Source organism: Camelus bactrianus, chromosome 18 (assembly GCF_048773025.1).
Source record: "Camelus bactrianus isolate YW-2024 breed Bactrian camel chromosome 18, ASM4877302v1, whole genome shotgun sequence".
NCBI lineage: Eukaryota > Metazoa > Chordata > Mammalia > Artiodactyla > Camelidae > Camelus > Camelus bactrianus.
The window spans coordinates 7,985,940-8,002,161 of NC_133556.1; the positions used below are offsets into that span (position 1 = coordinate 7,985,940).

The 16,222-nt window shown below is 48.3% G+C and overlaps 1 protein-coding gene, 1 long non-coding RNA gene and 1 pseudogene across 4 annotated transcripts in view; 1 reads left to right on the plus strand and 2 right to left on the minus strand.

The window, feature by feature from the left end:
* Positions 1 to 432: 432 nt before the first annotated feature.
* Positions 433 to 1,508, minus strand: LOC105082859 (tubulin alpha-1A chain-like; annotated as a pseudogene).
* A 3,032-nt stretch (positions 1,509 to 4,540) lies between these two features.
* LOC123613483 (uncharacterized) lies at positions 4,541 to 5,225 on the minus strand. Its single transcript, XR_006720839.2, has 2 exons — positions 4,941 to 5,225; positions 4,541 to 4,822 (listed from the first exon to the last, which is right to left on the minus strand). It is a non-coding gene; the product is annotated as an uncharacterized LOC123613483 (long non-coding RNA).
* Positions 5,226 to 5,479: 254 nt separating this feature from the next.
* Positions 5,480 to 16,222, plus strand: part of HIP1 (huntingtin interacting protein 1) — a 135,941-nt gene continuing 125,198 nt past the window's right edge. The window contains exon 1 of one of the 3 annotated variants that reach the window (XM_074345902.1): positions 5,480 to 5,666. In XM_074345902.1, coding sequence (XP_074202003.1) covers positions 5,547 to 5,666 — 120 coding nt within the window. In that variant the 5' untranslated portion in view covers positions 5,480 to 5,546. The remainder of the gene's footprint in view (positions 5,667 to 16,222) is intronic. The other 2 variants (XM_074345900.1, XM_010972335.3) reach the window with 2 other exon arrangements.

Consider the following 16,222-nt stretch of genomic DNA (forward strand, 5'->3'; position numbering starts at 1 on the left):
AACAAAGCGTTGTGTTTTAAAGCATCTGTCAGTAATTGTATAATGAGAGTATACACTGCTACATACAAATTAACTGATCAGACCACAACTTTTCAATGTTTAGAACAGAATAAGCTTCCCTGTAAAAGCAGCACTTTTGTGACATTTTAACTTGAGTGTTCCTCTCCTCCTTCCTCTTCCTCTCCTTCAATAGAATCTACACCAACCTCCTCATAATTCTTCTCAAGGGCAGCCGTGTCCTCACGGGCCTCAGAAAACTCTCCTTCCTCCATGCCCTCACCCACGTACCAGTGAACAAAGGCACGCTTGGCACACATCAGGTCAGACTCGTGGTCCAGGCGAGCCCAGGCCTCAGCACTGGCGGTGGTGTTGCTCAGCATGCATACAGCTCGCTGTACTTTGGCCAGGTCTCCACCAGGTACCACAGTGGGAGGCTGGTAATTAATGCCAACTTTGAAGCCAGTGGGTCACCAGTCCACAAACTGGATAGTACGCTTGGTCTTGATGGTGGCAATGGCAGCAATGACATCTTTGGGGACCACGTCACCATGGTACAACAGGCAGCAAGCCATGTATTTACCATGGCGAGGGTCACATTTCACCATCTGGTTGGCTGGCTCAAAGCAAGCATTGGTGATCTCTGCTACAGAAAGCTGTTCATGGTAGGCTTTCTCAGCAGAGATGACAGGGGCATATGTGGCCAGAGGGAAGTGGATGCGAGGATAGGGTACCAGATTGGCTTGGAATTCTGTCAAGTTGACATTCAGGGCTCCATCAAACCTCAGGGAAGTGGTGATGGAGGATACAATCTGACCTATCAGCCTATTCAGGTTTGTGTAGGTTGGGCGCTCAATATCGAGGTTTCTATGACATATGTCATAGATGGCCTTGTTGTCTACCATGAAGGCACAGTCAGAGTGCTCCAGCGTGGTGTAGGTGGTGAGGATGGAGTTGTAGGGCTCAACTATAGCTGTGGAAACCTAGGGGGCTGGGTAAATGGAGAACTCCAGCTTGGACTTCCTGCCATAATTGACAGAGAGACATTCCACCAGCAGGGAGGTAAACCCAGAACCAGTTCCCCCACCGAGGCTGTGGAAAACCAAGAAGCCCTGAAGACCTGTGCACTGGTCAGCCAGTTTCCGAATTTGGTCCAAGACGAGGTCGATGATCTCCTTGCCAGTGGTGTAGTGACCACAGGCGTAGTTACTGGCAGTATCTTCTTTGCCTGTGATGAGCTGCTCAGGGTGGAAGAGCTGGTGGTAGGTGCCAGTGAGAACTTCATCAATGACTGTGGGTTCCAGGTCTACGAACACTGCCCTGGGCACATGCTTGCCAGCACCTGTCTCACTGAAGAAAGTGTTGAAGGAGTCGTCTCCTCCCCCAGTGGTCTTGTCACTTGGCATCTGGCCATTGGGCTGGATGCCGTGTTCCAGGCAGTAGAGCTCCCAGCAGGCTTTGCTGACCTGAACACCAGCCTGGCCAACATGGATGGAGATGCACTCACGCATAGTTGCTGTTTTGCGGTTGCCGAGGAGATGGCGGAGAGGAGGAGAGAGGTTGTTTCTTCTTACAGCGTGACTCTTAAGCAGTTGATGTAAGAGAACCTGCCTAGCACAGACATTCTTAAAATTCATTAAATACAAATCTATCTCTATGCTTTTTTCTTATGTATACATACGCACATATTAAGACATAAATTTGTATAAATGTTTTTGTTTAATCCCCCAAATGTCTGGAGAAACATGGCACTCTACCTCTATTCTAGAACTTGCCTCCCTGTGTTAGATGTGATTTTTTTTTTAACATGTGTACCCATGACCAAAGAGTAAATTTATAAACTTATTAGTCCTGTGCCTCACCTAGACTAGAAACTCAACCAATGTCCACTGAATGAATGAAAGCCATATTATTACACCTCCTGGTTTACAGCTGGTTAAAAAATACAGAGCATTAAGTAACTTGTCTAAAATGCTGTGGAGCATCAGCCCAGACTCAGATCCCTGTCTTTGTAAATTCTGTATGTGGGCCCCTACACTGTCCTCTTGTGTCTGAGTCATCCTGGTCTGTGTGAACAATTTAAAATCCAAGCCAGGTAAACTTTGAAAATGTATACGTGGCATATTCTTGATTCAAATTCCTTGTTGGATGAATGTTTTACAAATATCTCTACCCAGTATGTGCCTTCCTTTTCATTTTCATAGCAGTCTATCAAAGAGCAAATGGTTTTAATATTGATGAAATTCTTTTTATTGATTTTTTTTCCCTTTTATGCTTCATGCTTTTGGTGCTGTAGTTAAGAAACATTTGCCAAACCTAAGATCACTAAGATTTTCTCCTATTTTCTTTTTACACTTAGGTCTATGATCCATCTTGAGTTAATTTTTGTATATGGTGTGAGGAAAGAATTAAGGTATTTGGGTTTTTTTCCATATGATTATCTAATTGTTCTAGCAACATTTGTTGAAAAGATTATCTTTCTTCCATTGAATTGCCTTGCACCTTTTTGGAAAATCAACTGACCATGTATGTGTGGACCTATTTCTGGACTCTAATCTGTTCTGTTGACTAATATATCTACCAGATGGATAAGATCACGTCATTTTGACTGCTATTCATACAAAGACTCGGACACAACTGTTCATAGCATCTTTTTTTTTGGTAATAGTCAAAAACTGGAAAGAATGCAAATGTCCATCAGCAGGTTAAAGGGTAAGCAGGTTGTGGACTATTCATATACTGGAATAGTACTCAGCAATTAAGAAGAGCAAACTATTGATACATGTAACAATATATATAAATTTCAAAAATAACTATTCTTAGTGAAAAAAAGCCAGACCAAAAAGAATACATCCTGTATGGTTCCATTTATATAAAATTCTAGAAAATGCAATTAATCTATAGTGGCAGAAAGCAGATTAGTAATTGTCTGAGCACAGGGGTTTGGGAGGAAGTAAGAATGAATTAGGAAGGGGCACGAAGAAAACTTTGGGGGTGAGGAATATGTTCATTATCTTGATTGTGGTGATATTTTCATGAGTGTATATACATGTATGTGAAAACTCATCAAATTGTATACTTTAAATATGTACAATTTAATGTAAATTAATTATATCTCATTAAACGACTAAAACATGTGGACTGAGAGCTTATAGGGAAAGTGTGGTCAGTTTACCTATCCTTACACCAGATATTAAATCGGATGCAGACTAGGTGTGGGGTGGGACAGATTTCAGCAGACATGAGGCAGGTCACACACAGTTCTGATCCCCCTATAGGTTTCCCAGAGATGGGATTCCGTGTCTAGAAACCTGGCATCTCCAGAAAGTAAAGAAACAAGTGGTTCCAACACTACTGGGAGAGACAGTAAGAGCTGAAGGAAGCTAGCGGAGTCCTGTAGTTTATATCCCGGGGGGAGGGTTTCCCTCAATCCTTGGCAAAGGGTTTTGCTGCTGCGGCAAGTGGGAAATCTTATTTTTAACTCACTCTGAGTTTCACAGAGGAAGGTAACTCGCTTGAGTCTTTCTCCACAGGGTGCCTCCAAACCACAAATTCCTGATTCCTACTCTGGTTTATTCTAATAAGAAGTAGGCTGATCCTTTAATCCCTGTTTAAAGGGCCCATGTTTATTGAAGCCATAAACTCTGGGCAAAGGATCATAAATCACTCTTTAGCTGGGTCCAGAGCGAGGCGGGTGCAGGACTAAGAAGGGGCACGCAGAGGTAATATTATTATGAAGCTGGTCTGTTTTCCTCGCAGGTAGACTCCTCTGAGCCCGCTGTGCTGGACACCTCCAGATCCAGCCTCCACTCTTCTCCACTCTGCTCTGTGCCTGGAAGGAGGGGCGGGGCAGTGCTGATGCATCATCCTAGACCTCCAGCTTCCGGCTGGGTTTGGCAGTGGGAGGCACTAGTAGGAAATCAGAGGATGGGAGAGATAGAGATTCGGGTCTCCTGGTGACTGGTTTTCTACTTAAGGCCACAGTGCTTGGCAGGTGCCTGCTCCCTCTCCCACGACTAGAGCAAAGCCTCCAAAACTAGGTGACAGCTAACCTCATCCCAGAGAAACCCAAGGGGAGCCAGTCCCCAGGCCTCCATACAAACACAAACTAAGGGAAGGTGAAACCAGTATGCTTGCTATTCAAATGTAGCCTCAAGGAGATTCCCCCTCCACCACAAGGCCATTCTTCAGTCCTTCTTCCACAGAAATTCAGGCCTCAACACTGTCTCCCCCCACCCCCCGGGCATTCCCTTTGTCCAAATCTATTCACAGAACCTCCCACAGGACTGAACTTTCTCCTCTCCTTGCTAGTGGAGGCCCTCATTGTCTCTCACCTGCTACCAGAATCTCTCCATTTGTTCCCTCCCTTCCCTCTCGCCCCCATAATCCCATCCACACAGTGCCAGCTCGGCAAAGCGCAGGTCTGAGCAAATGCCTTCAGTGGCTCCCTAGTGCCTTCAAAGGCTCACCCCCTCTTCCACTTCCCTATTGAATGTGTGAATTTTTTTAATCAAAAGCTCTTACTTTAAAAAAAATGTAATGCTTTTCTTTGAGTTTCAAAGCATTTATTTTTAAAACACCAAAATTGGCATTTAACGGAAAACTTTAAAGTTTCTTCATCTCCGCTAAGGATCATACTTCCCTCCGCCTGTCGGTACCTTGGCTGACGTCTGAGCAGGACAGGAGGGGTGGCGCAGAGCCGGAGATAAACATCAAGCGTCCACAGGGGTTTCTACCAACGAATACGTTCCGGGCAGATTCAGATGATAAGTTTGGATAGAAGGTGTCGAGAGGTTTCCACTGACCCAGCCCGGCGCTCCCGGGTCTGCGATCATTAGAAAAGGGATGGGCAGGAATTCAGGGCAGGGGCAGGATGAGGGAAGAAGCAGAGGGAACTTGCTGGGGGCCGCCACCCAAGGCGACCACGTCTACCAGACGCTGACCCATCCTGCGGGAGCCGGGCCTCCAGGACTGCGCTTCCCGGGACTCCAGCCGCCTAGCCGGTCCATCCCGCACTCTCTCGTCCCCGGCCCGAAGGAGTAACCAGGCTATTTCCAGGCGGGTCCGGATTCCCTGCGGGAGGCCCGATTCCCCGCCAGCTTGACCCCCGCCCACCACTCCGGGACCTCGCAGAGCCCCCGGCAGAGGGAGAGCGCGGCTCGCGGGGTAGGGGTGGGTGCTGGCAGGGCAGGGAGAGCTGAGGGCCGGGCAACGGGGGAGGGGCGGGAGAGGGCAGGTCAGGGCCGCCCCAGGCCCCGCCTCCTGCCCGCCCCCCCAGGTGACGGACAGGCCTCCGGGCCGGTTAGGACGCGCCTCGCGATCCCTAGGGCCCCGCCAGGCAGGGCGCGCAGAGGGGCTCCTGCGGGGGCGGGGGCGGGCGGGGAAGCCTCTGAGTAGGGGCGGGGCCTCGGGAGAGTAGCAGTGCTTTCAGCCAATGGGAGCGGAGAGCCGTCCCGTTAGCGCCGGATCCCAGTGGGTAGGGCGGGGCGGGCGGCGCCGTGGGGATCCCGGGGCGGCTGAGGGCCCCTGACTCGGCTCGGCGCGGCAACATGGACCGAATGGCCAGCTCCATGAAGCAGGTGCCCAACCCCTTGCCAAAGGTGCTGAGCCGGCGTGGGGTCGGTGGGGGGATGGAGGCGGCGGAGCGGGAAAGCTTCGAGCGGACTCAGGTGAGGATCGGGTACCCCGGGGCATGCATGGCTGGGGCATCCCGAGAGACGCAGTGTCCGGGAGGGGACTTGAAGGGAGTAGGGGTCTTGCAGGCCCAGGGAGGGACTGGGCAAGGAGGCCGCGAGAGAGGGCATCTGGTGCGCAGGTAGAGGCTATCCGGGAAGGTCGGGGACCCCGGGGGCATCCTGGCTGGCCTGGGGAAGAGGGCAGGGCAGCTCCGAGGAGCTGGCATGATTCGTGCGGTGCGGCCGAGGGGAGCCGGACCTGGCGGGGCAGGGCAGGGGTCACAGGGGCGGTGAGAGGGAAAGGAACCGAAAAGGGGCCAAATGGAAGGGGTACCCCTAGGCTGTGGAAGCGCATTGTGGGGACGCAAGTGTGGCGGCCGAGAGTGGGGCTCTGGGTCGGGGATGTGAAGGGTGCGGAGCCCTTTCCGCCCCTGTCGATCGCTTCAGGGTTGCACTGACATTCCCCCCACCCCTAGCACTCCCTTCCTCGAGCCTCTTGCTTGGCTCACGCCACCCCCAGCTGTCGGCCTCCGAGGGCCGGGCTGAAGGGGTCTGAGCGGTGAGAAGGAATGTAGGAAATGCAATGTGTGGCCGAGTTTGGAAGATGACTGGGGGCTGGAGGAGGGGGCCGGCCAGGGAGCAGGATCTGAGAGTCTTGGACCGACGTCCCGGTACTGGTCAAGATGTGCTGTCCTGGGGTGCCCAGAACCCTGAATTGGAATTTTGGTTTCACCCCTCAAGATGTGCCTGACGGCTAATAGGCAGACTGCCCTATTTGTCCAGCCTGACCAGGGCTGGGGGCCAAAATTCCTCCCTGTCATCAACAAAAAGCCACAATCCATTTTTACCTCAGAGTTTTAATGCCTGGTGTATTGATTTGAGTGCATAAAGCTGACATGTTGATGGTGTTCATCCGCTTGTTTGTATGCAAAATCCATTTCAAAGGGCACTGCACTTCTTTTCATCCCAGTGCCAAAGTTGTATGGGCACATTTGTTCTTCAGTCTTTCTTGCAGTGTGGAACCTTTGAATATCCACCTGGGCCTCCGCTGCCAGAGGCTGGTTCTCCTGCTGTGTTCTGCCTACCCCCAACCCCAACCACAGCACTGTACCGTGTGAGGGGAGGGCTTTGGGATTTTAGATAGGAAAGATTGGTGAGGTCCTGAGTGAGTGTTCTATATATGGAATCTTGCAAAGAAGAAAGCTTTTCATCCCAGGGGACTTCATCCTCTTCTTTTTTTCCAGGAGCCTTTGGCCCTTGGTAGGTATGTCTGGGTGATTTAAAGTAGCGAGTGTCCCCTGTCTAGATCATCATCCTACCCCAGGTGGGATAGGGGAGATGGCTCTTCACTTCTGCCTCCCAGGGTCCCGCTGGGTTTGAAGTTTATTCTCTGATTTTAAGGACAGAACCACCAAAAAGAGGGGAGCTACCTGTCTACTGTGGGTGTTACTGCCTTCACTAGCTGCCTGACCACCTGAGGCTTCTTGCTCCAGGAAACAGTGTGAATCTTTTCTTTTTTTTTTTTTTTTAATGGAAAAGGAAAAGAAATGGTAATTCATTCCTTCTAGAGTCTCAAATATGTAAAAACTGGAGCAACAGAGAAATACATGTAAGACTTTGACCCATTAGTGGTGGAAATTAGGTTTGTGAAAGTTTCTCTAGCTATCCAGGGACAACCCAACAAGGAGAGTCTAGGTCAGTGTCTTCCAGTATTTTACATTCTGTGGAACACCTATAATTGGCCAAATTTGACCTAGTGGCGTGTGTGTGTGTGTGTGTGTGTGTGTGTGTGTGTGTGTGTGTGTAGTAAGAAGGGAGGTAGAATGGATCAGGAAAAGAGAGTTAGGGGACAATTAGGGGAGGAGGAGGGTGAAGAAAAGAAGAGGACAATCCTAAAACTTAACCTTAGTCATTTTTTAAAAAAGTATTTTGTTTAATAACTGCCTACCAAATATGAGAGTAAACATGAGTTAGAAAAAAAAGTTTAATGAGTTAAGAGACCATGAGAATTAGTGAAGGGAAAATGATAATTGTAATTCATTATTGTGTTTGGCACTGTTCTAACTGCTTTATTGTGTTACCTTATTTAATCTTGATAAGGACCTATGAGGTGGTATCGATAAGGACCTGTGAGATCCTTATGGGATCAGCCACATTTTACCTGGAGAAAATCAAGGCACAGAGAGGTTAAGTAACTTGCCCAAGTCACACAGCTGGAAGTCTCAACCTTTAACACCTGCCTTGTGTGGCCTCCAAGTACTGGGCAGAGCCCTGGCACCGGAGCTAGAAGAGGTTGAAGTTTTGTGGCTGGGCACACGGATGAGCTGTGTGGCCTCCGGCAAATTGTCTGAGCTTTCTAATCCTCAGTTTCCTTATTGTAAGTAAGGATACCACTTAACCTCACAGGTTGATTGTGGGGATTAAATTAAATAATATGCGGAAGGCAGTTTGTAAACTGGGGAGCACTGTTGCAATGACTCTTGCTGTAATCTGAGTGGGGAGAGGGGACGTGAGAAAGCACAAGTGAAGCGATGGGGCCGTGATGAGTCTTCAGCAGAAGGAAGGACAGCAGTGTTCCTAGTTAACATGGTGACTGTAAGGTACATGTTGTGGGGGTGGGAAGCACGACCTGCTGGGTCGAGAGCAGGGAATGGCATAAGGAATCATCTGGAGGTGGGTGTGCAGAAGAGACTCACTGGCCGAGGTGGAGACAGGAGCAGTGACCTCCTAGCACCTGCTACCTGTCCAGTCACCATTTCTCTGTGGCCGTGAGGAACTGATGAGCTTCCTGAGGGCAGGACTGTGTCTGGCTCCTGCCTCTGTCCTCAGATGCTTGAGGCTCCAGTTAGTGGTGCAGTGGCTGTACTTGGAGGTGGACAGTGACAGGGTGGCTCCAGCAGAGAAACGAGTGACTCAGCTCTGGGCGACAGGGAACATCTGTAGTTACTTGACGTTCTTTCCTAATGGCCCCAAGTTCCCCTTGGTCCAGCCTGGTCTCCTACACTCTCAGCCGGGAGCCCTGCCCAAGGCCTGTCGGAGGACTCTGGTTTCTCTGCCTGCCTTCCGGCCAGGCTAGTGCCTTCAGACCAGCCTTGTTTCCTCAACTGCTGCTAGCCTCTTCCAGGAAGCCTTCCCTCCTCAACTCTCCTGGCCTCATCCTCACACTTCCTGTGGCCACTGTCCCTGCCAGAGTGGGGACACGTGACCTGTCTGCCTCAGACCCCATCTCCAACCAGACCCCTGGTGTGTCCCCCACCCCGCCCATCACAAGCAATCCTCAGGCTCCAGGGAGATAAAAAGTAGTTCTGGCCCTTAAAAAAGCTGCTGTCTTAATGATACTTTATCTGGAGCACTTTACAGTTTATAAAGCATGTTTTAGCCATCTCTGGGGCTGCACTGTGGTTGGGTGTGATCACCCTCACTTCATGGAAGAGAGCTTCGTAATTTGCCCAGGGCTGCCAGTTGGTGAGTGAGAGGGTCAGGATTCAAACCCAGGACTCCAGGTTCTGGATCTCAGGCCCCTCCCGCCTCACGGCCCTTAACGTCAGCCAAGAGGGTGATGCTGGAGTGAATCAGGAGGGTTGCTGCTCACACAAAACACCCTGTCTGTATTTACTTAGCTGGAAAATGGTTTTCTCTATGGTTTGCTTATTTTTTCAACATCCATTTAGTGAGTACATACCGTAGAGGGGACACAGATGAGTAAGATAAAGAGACTGGCCCCAGAGGAGCTCATGAGTCAGCAGGGAGGTGGACCGGCCACCGCAGGCCTCCTCTACAAGGAGGATAGAGGACCCACAGTGCCAGCATCCCTGGGGCCATAAGTAATGCAGGACCCACTGAATCAGAATCAGAACTTCACCCGGAGCACCAGGTAGTCCTGTGCACACTCTGGCTCTGCTCTGTGGCAGGTGAATGCTGGGGTCAGAGGAGAGGATGGGGCTCTGAAAACACAGAAGAAGGAACAAACCCTTAGTCATAGTCTCTTGGATGGAGCCCACGACAAAGTAAAGGATCCTAACAAATCATATGCTGGGAAGAGCTGGGAGACCTGGGTTCTAGAGAGAACGAGACAGAAACAAATATTTATGGAGGGCCTGCTGGGTCCTGGGAACATGATAGGTGATTTATAGCTATTATCCTATTTAATAACTCAGGCTCAGAGAGGCCAAGTGACTTTTCCAAGGTCACACAGCAAGTAAACAGATAAGCCAGGGCTTCAAAGTCAGATGACCAAGTCCTCTTCTCCATGTTTAAGTCGGCAGGGTAAGTGTTTCTACCATCTTGCTCATGATCTTCAGCAGATGTGCAGCCTTCAGTTCACCAGCAGAAGAATTTTAGGGTTGGACTAGAGGGATCAGTAGTTCTCAGCCTTGGTGGCACAGGGCTGGCTGCCAACATAAAAGTTGCTATGCCTCTCCTATCCCCAGCTTGCTCCCTTAGTTGGCACTGAAAACTAGAAAGGATGCTGAGCTTTCTTTGGGTCCATGGTTTTGTCCTCTTCTGATTCCCTCCCACTGATACTAGTGATAAAAGCCAACATTTACTGCATTTAGTATGTGCAAGTGTAAAGGCTTTGCACAAACTTCCCCTTTCAGTTCTTACCACAAACTTGCGGATTATAATCCCCACTTTACAGATGAGGAAATTGAGGCTGAGTGGGGTTAATAACCATCTCAAGGTTCTGAAGTGAGTAAGTGACAGAGCTGGAACTCAAGCCCAGGAGAACTGGCCCCAGAGCCTGGCTTTACCCGATTACCATCCCTGGGTCACTGCCTGGCCCCCTCTAGCTCGCTTCCTCCTTCCTCCCCTAACTCGTGGAGTCCCCAAGGCTCTGTCCTCCCCACACTTCTCTTTTACCTCCTGTCCACTTCCTCTGTCTTCACTTCCATCTGATGGTTTCTGTTCTCACCTCCATGACGCCAACTCCCTGACTGCATGGCCTGTGTGACCACTTCCCATTGGACATCACCCCCTGATAAACCACACATGTCCCAAACTCTCCTTGGGCCTCCCCAGCCTCTGATCCCTCGGTCCCAACATCTCCCTGGAACCAGGGCTGAGTCCTCCCCACCTTTTGCCCTCACAGCCACACTCTGTTCTGTGATGTTTCTCTTGTCCTTCCCTCCTTTGCTTCTCTCTGTCCCTGCCCTTTTCCCCTCATGCTCGCCTCATTGTAATCCCGTCTTCCCTGCCCCCTCAAATAGCCTGATGCCAGATGGATTGTCTCTAAAGCCCAGCACCGCCTGTATCACTCTCTTTTTTCAAGAACCTTTGCTGGCTGCCCAGGGAGCCTGCGTGCTGTGGCACCATCAGGGTTCCTGCTCCCTGCCCTTGGCAGGCCTTAACTTCCGTGGCATCCCTCCCCCTGACAGCCCCTGCAGTCTGGTTCAGATGAGCAGGGGCCCTTAGCTACCACAGGTCTCTCCGATTCATCCTAGCCCACATCGTGGCTTCCCTTCCAGACTGGAAGCTCGTAGGGGCAGGTTCTGGGCCTCAGTGCCCACTGGGTCCTTGCACGAGGCAGGCGCTGGGGCCTGTTTGCCAAACATGTAAACGTACAATGGTCGGAGGATCTCCAGGAGTCTGGGTGCTGCAGGCAGGCCCCTGCTTGCAGAGCGCTTTTCCTTTGCATGTTTTGAGATTCTCCCTCTGTCTCCTTTGATTTCTCTGATGATTAATTCTCACTAAGAGCCTGCCCTGTGTGCCAGGCTTGGGCACCCAGGGTACCGTGGAAGTACATCACCCAGCTCCAGAGAGCGGGGTTGGAGAATTCACATAGGAAGGAGTCTGCAGGGGCTGGAACCAGAATTAAGGCTCAAGGCTGATAATGTGAATTTCTGTAAAGTTCAGAACACTCTGAACACTTTATAAACATTCCCAAACCGCGGTCTTGGACTTCCCAGGGCTTCATACTGCTTCAGGTCACACCTTTCTGAGCTAGAAGAGATTACCAGGAAGGGAGAGAAACTGGCCTAGTGTCCCAGGCACCTGGAGGGGGCTGCTGGCCGTGGCCTGGGTGCAGGTGGTGGAGTTTGCAGCAGGGCATAAGGGATGTTAGGATGAGAGCTGAGGCAGAAAATCTGGCTCTGCCACTGCCTCTCTTATTTCAAAGTGAGGAGCCTGGAAAAGATTTCTGAGGGTCCTTCCAGCTCTCAAATATTTCAGCTTATAAAACTCCTCTAAGCAACCTTGCACATTAGAATAAGGTCACGAGTTTCTTCTGAGCTCTCAATTGCTCTCTTAAAAGGAGTTTCCAGATGCCTCCTGTTTGTGGAATGGGGCCCGGGTACCAGTGATGTGAGGCTCACGAAAGGATGGTGCTGTACCTTGGGAAGGGATGGGGTGTGTCCATGTGGCCCAGGAAGGCAGAGTCCCAGCCCCACTTGGGCACTGAAAGAGTTCTTTGCTCACAAGGCACTGATGAGGCCCGTTTTATGCTCCCCATCCATTCATTCACTTACTCCACTACCTCAGGACAAAGTATGAGGGAGACCTGGGCGCGGCACAGGGCGTAGCCTGGTGCAGCGGTGCCCTGGGCCAGCGGCCAGTGCGTCTGCATCCAGAAGGGTTGATGGCCTGGAGAGATGCCCACCTAGGAAAGGGAACTTGTCAGCCCCACCTCCTGGCAGGGTGGGGACGGCTTCCTGTTTTCCTGCCTGGGCAGGCAGGGAGGAGCCCTGTTCCCAGCCATGGGCAGCACAGTCTCACACTGGGTGGGGAGAGGGCTTGGGGGGGAAGGTGTCCTCTGGCTCAGCCAGCGGGAGAGAGAACAGGGATTTTCTTGGCCCCAAAACCTGCCACCTCTTCTCTTAGTGCTGGGAGACAGTGCAGGAAGCTGGTCAGGCTGCTCAGGAAGCCAACGTGGCTGATTCCTTCTGCTTTAACAACAGTTAACACCGTGAGCAGTTTTTAAAGTATGTTTACACATCACCTCTTCTCAACCACAGAACAACTGTGCAGCAGGTAATTTTGGTCAGTTCTCAAGTGCAGATAGACACTAAGGCCCAGAGAGCTTCTGTGACTTGCCCAAGAGCACTCAGGAAGTGGCCAAGGAGCTGAGGCTTGAACCTGGTGGGTCTGATCTCAGACTTTTCTTTCCGTCCATACCCCCTTTTATTTTTTAAAATTTTGGGGGGGAGCAGGAGAGGTAATTAGGTTTATTTATTTATTTAGTTATTTTAATGTAGGTACTGGGGATTGAACCCAAGACCTGGTGCATGCTAGGCATGTATTCTAACCACAGCTATACCCTCCCGTCTCCCCATATCCCCTTTTAAAACTGAAGCCTGGTCTGGGGCTGGTAACTTAGAAGAGGTAGAGAGATATTTTTCCCCCTAAGTCTTTTCCAGCTGATTTATTTGGACATTTGAAATTCCTCCCAGAAGATTTTTTGCAACATACATAACTATCAAAGGGCCCATATTCAGAATATGTGAAAAAAAGAAACCCTTAAAAGAAAAAAGGACAACGTAATAGAAAAATAGGCTGGAGGAGCTTCACCAAAGAGGATAAGCAAATGGCCAATAACTATATAAAAAGCTGTGCAACTTCGTTAGTAATCAGGGAAGTGCAAATTAAAATTCCGGTGAGACACTGCTGTATGCCCATCAAGATGTCTGAAATAAAAATGAAAAAAAAATGGACATTGCCAAGAGTTGGCGAGCATATGAAGCAATGAATGCACTCATAAACGGCTGGTGGGGCTATAAACTGGTGCAGCTGCATTGGAAAACAGCTGATGTCCAAAAATTGAAGATAAGCACACTCACTTACCCAGCAATCCCAGGATGAGCTCTGTACCCAGCAGAAATGCGTGGACACGCACCAAAAGATATTTAGAAGAATATTCACAATCATGTTTTGTAACAACCCCAAGCTGGACACAATCCAAAATCCCATCAACAGTAGATGAATTCAAATGATAAATGCTGGAGAGGGTATGGAGAAAAAGGAACCCTCCTACACTGTTGGTGGGAATGTAGTTTGGTATAGTCACTATGGAAAACAGTATGGAGGTTCCTTAAAGAACTAAAAATAGACTTATGATCCAGCAGTCCCACTCCTGGGCATATATCCGGAGGGAACTCTAATTTGAAAAGATACATGCACCCCCATGTTTATAGCAACATTATTTACAATAGCTAAGACACAGAACCAACCTAAATGTCCATTGACAGATGACTGGATAAAGAAGTTGTGGTATATTTATACAATGGAATACTACTCAGCCATAAAAATAAATAAAGTAGTGCCATTTGCAGCAACATGGATGCACCTGGAGATTGTCATTCTAAGTGAAGTAAGCCAGAAAGAAAAAGAGAAAATACCATATGATATTGCTTATACATGGAATCTAAAAAAAACAAAAAACAAAAAGACACAAATGAACTTATTTACAAAACAGAAACAGACTCACAGACATAGAAAACAAAATTATGGTTACCAGGAGGGAAAGAGGGTGGGAAGGGAAAAATTGGGAGTTAGGGATTTGCAGATACTAACTACTATGTATAGATAGATAAACTAAATAGATAAACAGCAAGTTTCTACTGTATAGCACAGGGAACTATATTCAATATCTTATAGTAACCTATAATGAAAAAGAGTATGAAAAGGAATGTATGTATGTATATGTATGACTGAGATGTGCTGTACACCAGAAATTGACACAACAGTATAAACTGACTATACATCAATTTAAAAAATAGAAAAAAAATGATATAGAAACTTTATCAGTAAATATTATACCTTGATTTGTAACTAAAATTACCATGTCTGTCATGACATGCTTTCTCCTTCCTGAAAAATAAAGTATGAAAAGAGACACACAAAAAAATTAGATGGATAAACAAACTGTGCTCATTGGAATATTATACAACAGTGAAGATGAACAAACTATAGTTACCCTGAACAACATGAGTGAATCTTAACAAACATAACATTGAGGGAAAAGAAGGTAGACACCAAAGGGCACCTTCTGTAGGCTTCCATTTATATGAAGCTCAAAAAAACAGACAAAGCAAAACTGGGATTTAGGGGTACTTGCTTAGATGGTAAAACTAAAGAAAAAAGGGAGTGGTTATTATTAAAGTCCAGATAAAGGTCATCCTTGGGTGCAGGAGAGGTTAGTGATAACAGGGGAGCTTCTGTGTGGTCCTACCACCTGTCCGTTTACTGGCCTGGGTGGTGGCTTATGATAACTCATTAAGCAGTACCTTTTTGCTTTGCATGGTTTTCTCTATCTGTATGATATTTCAAAATACAAAAGGTTAAAAAAACCTCCTCCCACAGAGTAGGAGACAGCGTCTTGTGGAGGCTGAGTAAGAATCTGCCACTTAGATATCCACCCACCCTTTGAGGTCTCCCTCAAACACAGCCTCCCCCGTGAACGCATTTCTGATGCTGCCCGAGACCTGGGAAGCGTTTGATTTATGAATCACGCATATCCCAGCAGCAGACTGAGCGCTGCTGTGACACGTAGCCGTGAAGTTGACACCTATCATTAGCCCACACTTAGCACAGTACCCTTGGCTTCTGTTCCTGTGTGTCCTGTGTCCACCTTCCTTGGTGGCAGAGGGGACCTCCGTTCCTCACTCATCTTTTGGGGAGTTGCCCATTGTCATAGAGGGTTTTGCACCAGCTCAAGCTCAGGATGTCTGTTACACACAAGATAAATTAGCTGGTGAGAGGTTCTCAAAGGAGAGAATGAGAGAAGAAAGCATATCTCCAGGCTCAAAAGAAGCACATTTGAATAAACCAAAGACCTAGGTGGTAGGTTTCTGGAACACATAACCTCAGGCTTGGCTGCTGTTCCAAAGATTTAGCTCAAGCCAGGCATGATGAACCTGAGAAGATCACCTGGGAACAGCAATACTGACCTCCTTCTTTTTTAAATTGACGTATAGTCAGTTTACAGTGCTGTGTTAGTTTCCAGTGTACAGCCTGGTGATTCAGTTATACATATATACATATATTCCTGTTCATATTCTTTTTCATTATAGGCCATTACAAAGTATTGAATATAGTTCCCTGTGCTATACAGTAGGACCTTGTTGTTTATCTATTTTATAAATAGTAGTTAGTATCTGCAAGTCCTGAACTCCTCATTTATCCTTCCCCACTCCCTTTCTCCCCTGATAACCATAAGTTTGTTTTCTATGTCTGCGCGTTTGTCTCTGTTTTGTAAATAAGTTCATTTGTGTCCTTTTTAAGATTCCATGTGTAAGTGAAATATGGTATTTTTCAGAAAGACTGGCTTACTTCACTTAGTGTGATGATCTCCAAGTCTATCCGTTGACCTTCTAACAGTGGTTATTTGAGATCTCTGTCTGGCTGCGTGGTCCCTGGGGCCAGCCCACGATGACAGTTCTTAGACTGGCAGTTGCCGTGTGTGTTATCATATCTTACTAGGCTGTCAGGTGTCCCGTCTCCCAGACTGGCCTGGAAACAAATACCTTCTCTGTTTGATCTTCCTTGGACGTGTCTTGACTGATGCTACATCTTCCCTCCCATTTTCCACAATCCTTCAGAAAGAGATACACAGGCAT